General features: G+C 34.6%; 1 protein-coding gene across 1 annotated transcript; it reads right to left on the bottom strand.

Moving 5' to 3' along the window:
• Positions 1 to 2,452: 2,452 nt before the first annotated feature.
• On the bottom strand, positions 2,453 to 5,080 carry LOC148927174 (putative F-box protein PP2-B12). The gene is made up of 3 exons (XM_089057097.1): positions 4,742 to 5,080; positions 3,190 to 3,311; positions 2,453 to 3,094 (listed from the first exon to the last, which is right to left on the bottom strand). The coding sequence occupies exons 1-3, from the start codon at positions 5,048 to 5,050 to the stop codon at positions 2,575 to 2,577; spliced, it is 951 nt and encodes a 316-aa protein (XP_088913223.1). The 5' UTR covers positions 5,051 to 5,080; the 3' UTR covers positions 2,453 to 2,574.
• Positions 5,081 to 5,797: the final 717 nt, after the last annotated feature.

The following is a 5,797-nucleotide window of genomic DNA, read 5'->3' as shown; positions in this document are numbered from 1 at the left end:
GTATTTCGTGCCAAATATTAATCTTCCTTTGGGCCGACTAATATCCGCATTAAAATACACACATCAATAAAAGGAACATGAGATGCACCAAAATTATTGAATTTAAAATTTTAAAACTGAATACAAACGCTTGCAAGCAAGTCGTTGATAATTTTTCGGAATACAGTGGCTAGCCAACGAGTCACTGGGTTCGCGCACCTCGCGAACTCAGCAAGTCGCTAAATCCTGACGGCCAACCCTATAGCTCCCCAGCAAATCGCAAATTGCTGACTCCTAATGGGATTCCATATAATTTTTCTAAATCCAATTTTCACTAAAATCGACAAAATCCAAATTTTGATGTTTCCAAGAACGTAATTAGCAAACACAGATAATCACAAGCAACATCAAAACAACTAAATTAAATTCGAAAATCCCAAATCAGATACAATTTTGCATCAGCAGTCAAACCAAAGCACCAAACAGCCAAAACATGAATATAATTTACCATCACGTACTCATAAAATTAATTCTCATAAGAATTGTCGATCGTCATCCAAACTAGGCAATGCAGACGTGATCCTCAATTCTTAATATGCTGACCAAACAATTAAGAAACTTACCCAATTCTCAATTGATCTACCGAAACTATAAACACGGTAAGATTTGAATTACCATAAAAACAACCAATCAAATCTGCTAAATGCATAAAAATATATACATACCCCATTCATTAAACCTAAAGAGGCTACGGCCAATTCTTGATAAACAACCAAAATACAATCAATTGAGGTAGACCACAAACCGATAAACACAATTCATCACCAAAGGATTCACGACATGCATGAATAATTAATTCTACAACCAAGATATTCACGGTGCATGATTACATATACAACTCAATCAATTGTTATTTAGGAAGCCGCGCAGTATACATAACCAAACGACCCAATAAATCCACAAAATATAAACCCTAAAAAAATTATGGATTTATCCAAAGCAAGCACGAACATAAATCCTAATTCTCCTTTTCCCAATTCTCAGAGAATCATCAATAGAGTGGCTCTGATACCACTTGTTGTAATAATTGAATGAACAATTACACAAAGCTCTCTATGATGATTAACCGAGAACGACAAAGAAGGAGCATAAACTGTAGAGCGGAAGCGTACCTTGATCCATAACGAATTGAATGGCGAAATTACTTTGCAGCGACTATGGATCTTCCAAACGATCAGAGACGTCCTTCACAATAGTCTGCCGAGAGAATACAGGGATATTGAACGTTCTTCTGATGTCTGACGACCATAACCCTAGCCTATATTTATATTAAATATAAACCCCTTTATTTTCTATTCGGTCCCTCATCAAATAGAAAATCACTATATGGTATCCACACTTATTTCCATAACAAATAAATACACTTTAAGCCCAAACTTAATCTTTATTGAATCACTTTAATTAGACAACTGAAAGATAGTCATACACATTAAATTAGTCATGTGGAAGCCCAAAAAATTCTAACACTAGCTTCTCCCAATTGTCGTAGTTTTTCGACATAAAGTTTACGCTAAGGTACATGAACGAGGAAGGTGGAGTGACTTTTTTGGTCGATACCCTAAACCCTTCGTCAACTCCTGTCTCCACATAATAAGTCTTCTAATTAAATGTGGATCAAGTAAGTATATCCACTCTTCATCTAATTTATGGAGTATCAAAATTTTACTTTCTCCGTCCCTGAAATTTTGTCACTTATTTCCGTATTCGTCATTCCTTAATAATTTGCTCGGGAAATAATTTACCAGGGATGCGCGCATCAAAATTGCAATTAGATATGTTGTGGTTTGTAGTGCGAAAGCACAATGTTGGTGATGCTAAAAAATATATATATGCTCAATTCATCTCAGGCCTTGTTTCTTCTTCAATCAACTAAAGAAAAAAAATGTGTGTATAAGTTGGCCTAGTGATAGAGTGGTAAAAAGTTTTGAATTCGAGTACACTGTGACACGAACTTTAAATTTATGTTCATTTTTCCTATAAAAAAACTAAAGAAAAAGAACAACCCATATAACAAATACTCTGTATTACTTAATTTCAAATATTAATTCCTGAAAGTGGAATCAAACCTATTGTACAACCTATTGTACATATTAATACTAGAAGTATTTGTTATACATCGGTATATAAAATACGTACTACAATATGTACCATAATTTTCGCTATATTATTATACTATTATTGTAAAGAATATTATACAGTACTAAAAATTCAACATTTTGATATTTTTTTACCCCGATAAATGCGGTATAACAGTAAGTATTTCGTTATTTTTCCAACATACTTTAGACCATATCTGAATCACTTTAGAAATTAATTGCATGCTAATTCATGATTTAAAATTTGCAAGCCCCATTTAAAATATGTAACCACCAAGTTCAATGAAAGTACCTCAAATCCTTGAAACGAAGTGTATATCTATAACACAAGGCAATGAAGCATTAGTCTAAGAATTGGAAAATGAAGAAATGAATACCTGAAACAAAGTGTCTTACTATGTTACACAATTTGTTATGAATACTAAAATCTCGAAAGGTGTCATGACATTGGCCTAAACTCAATACCCTGAACGATGAGACCCGACTTCCATTGATGGCCTTCCCTCCCCAACAGCCATGTATCCACCAAGCCGTCGTCACCTCGATTGTTATAGAAGCTTCCCAACTCCACCTCCATCCATCCATCATCTCTCCTCCGAGCTACTCTTCCATTATCCCGCTCCTGAGACCCATTGGCTTGCATCCTTACCGGAAGTTGCAGGTGCACCTTCGCAATCTCCTTCAAGCCATCGCCTATCCTTACCGGCGCATTGCCACTCCCTCTGCGTCGGTCACGAGCATTCTCCCGCTCGATGTGATCCAGAACAGCTGCCCTCTTATTATCACCGTCATTCCTGAATGTCACAAATGCATTTGCTGATTGGAGTCCGCGAGGATTCCGGTCTAGCTTAAAGACAAGATAACATCCGTAGATGGTGTCGGAGGATAGCATCCGTGTGTTTATAGTGCCTCTGATTTCAAGCCAGCAAACATGTTTCATCAGAGCAACCTCTGAAAATCTGCAATTGGTTAAAATTCTTACTTGTTAAACGAAACCATGTTTTTTTATTATTGAAAAATGTGGAATTGGGATTGTGATTTGTGAAGAATGGACCTTGAATCTGGATGGGATTTGAGGTCCCAGTACTCTGGGGTGTTGCCACACCAGATAATTCCCAGCTCTCTTGCTCCCACCATGTAGCATTTCCTGCCATTCCTTTTTTCCAGACTAAAGCTCTGTTCAAAGTTATTTGTCTTTAATAAAAGTAGTACACCCTATATAAAACAACCAAATCTAATTTTATCTAATTTTGGAGTAATATATTAAATTTTCTACGGAGTATTAGATTTTCTTAATCTAGGAATTTGATATACGCTCTATTCTCTATTTAGGATTAGTGTCTCTGCCGATTTGTTTTTCGTTTTAATATTAATATATGCATTATTTTCAATTCCGTCGTTGTTACAGAGAGATATTGACACCTAATATCATGAAACTTTATAAAGGTTAGATTTTTCTCAAGAACTTTGAAATTAACAAATAATATCACGAACTTTATCCCGAGTTTGTTATTTTCCACCGAAGAAAAAATTCCGGTTATATTAATAGATTGAAGAACAAATTTGGAGGCTTTGTTTCAAGAAAAACCATCCTCAAAGATTGAAAAACTTAAGCTCTTGAAGTTGTTGTCGAGAAATTATGAAAAAAAAATCCATATCATGATATTAATTGTTGAATTTTTTCTTTGGCGGGAAATAACAAACTCGGGCTAAAGTTCATGATATTATTTGCTAATTTCAAAATTTGTGGGAATCTTTTTGAAAGTTTCATCATATTAGACGTCAATATCCCTTGTTGTAATTAAAAGATTCAATTTTCTTTCTCCATCCTAATTAGTTGTATTAGATAAACTAGTTTAAGATTTCAAGTTTTCAACATTTAATCAATTCTAAATTACCTTTCTCTATTTCATAAAACTTTTTTTAAAAGAATTATTCCAAATTAATTATTTTCCATCTGGACAAGTTACAGTTCTTGATGCTGTAATATGTACAAGAAAATCTATAAGCAAAAGTTTATAAAGAATTAATCAAGCAAAACATATGACTGTAAAATATTTGCATGAGTTGGGAGTTAATTTGAACTAATTCTGGTGATAATATAGATGTGGTGTGAGTGTGATGCAAAAGTTTTTCTGTACCTAATTTTGGTGAACGATCCAAAACAAAAAATATGACTATCTTTTTTGGACAATGGTAGGATTAAAGTCCATTTAACATTAATTTTTAATTTGGGGGATATTATTTAGTGTATACCCCTAAATAGAAAGTAAAAAATGAAAAAAAAAAAACAAAAGTAATTATAAGTATTACTCCTTCGGCCCATTGATTGACACTAATTTCTTTCTTCTTTCGTCTATAATTAATTAATTGACATCCTTACGTTTTTTATTATCTTTAGTAATGGACACAATATTCCTCTAATTCAATTTATTCATATTTTATTGTAAAATTAATATAAAAGTAAGACTCACGTTTCCCTAACTTTTTCTATCCATTTTCCACTTTGTTAAAACATGTATCAAGTCAAACGTGACAATTAATAGGTGACGGAGTAATGAAGAAAAAATAATAATTTTCAAAAATAAAATAAAAGTGAATAATACCAATTTTCCGTCATCGATAAGAATCTGAGAGTTGCAAAGGATCAAGTATAGCTCTTTGGCGTCAGCGTAGACCACCGGAGATACAGATCTTGACACAATCTCCAGCAAATCCGCGGGAAAAACCCCGTCCCACACAGTGTCGGAAAGTGTTTGATATTCTTGGCCTTGGGACGAGTCATCGTCAAACCATGATGTGTCGTCACTGATGGTGCTGAAACTTGATGTGGGGCGGAGAGCGAGTTTCCTGTACTCCATTTTTTTCAGCACGCCTCCGACTAGTCTCTCCCAGTTGTCGTAGTTTTTAGACATATCAAAGAAATCGGCTACGATTTTTTATATGCTTTCTTGATTATAATCGGGGCCAGGGGAAGTAACTAAGATTTCAAATTAGGTATAGAGCATTACAAAGATTGATGCATTATAGTACATCGAATGAGCTAAATAGCAAATTAACCGTGTGGTGACTACGTCAATTTAACAAAATAATTGCTCTTTCAACGCGGTTTGGATCAAGAAAATCAACTCTTTAGGTGTGCTATTTCCATCTCTAATTTTTTACTACTACTACTACTAATAAACAAGAAAATAAAATGTAGAAGAAGAAATGTAGTATGTTGCATTATACTCCGTCCGTCCTATAATAGACATCATATTTGGGGAATGGGCAGATTATAGAGCGCTATTGCAGGGGTTTGGCTGAAGGATATAATACTAATGGGACAGGAGAAAAATGGAGATTGACGAATTTAGAGTGAAATTATGTTCTTCCATTGTGAATTTTCTAAAGCATGTTTTTCAATATATACCCTAACAATGGGCTAGTAGCTTATCGTCTAGAACTGCCGCCTAACAATTGCATTCATAAATCATAATGCTTGTCGTGTAGTATCTTTTACGGCCGTTTGTCCCCAACTCATCCACGCCAACTTCTGTTAATTTTGCCTTTCTGTCGAAGTCATCAGCAACTAGCCTATAGTCAAACCTCATGCAATTCTCAGAAACCTCCTGGGATTTGACGGCCTCAAGTCAAGCCAACCCAAGAGCATATCCTAATTT

This window comes from Salvia hispanica, chromosome 4, assembly GCF_029641045.1.
Source record: "Salvia hispanica isolate PSC_SH4W2 chromosome 4, Shi_PSC_v1, whole genome shotgun sequence".
NCBI classification, from domain to species: Eukaryota; Viridiplantae; Streptophyta; class Magnoliopsida; order Lamiales; family Lamiaceae; genus Salvia; species Salvia hispanica.
Note: the sequence above shows the minus strand (reverse complement) of the source record. Positions and strands in the feature narration are given on the sequence as shown.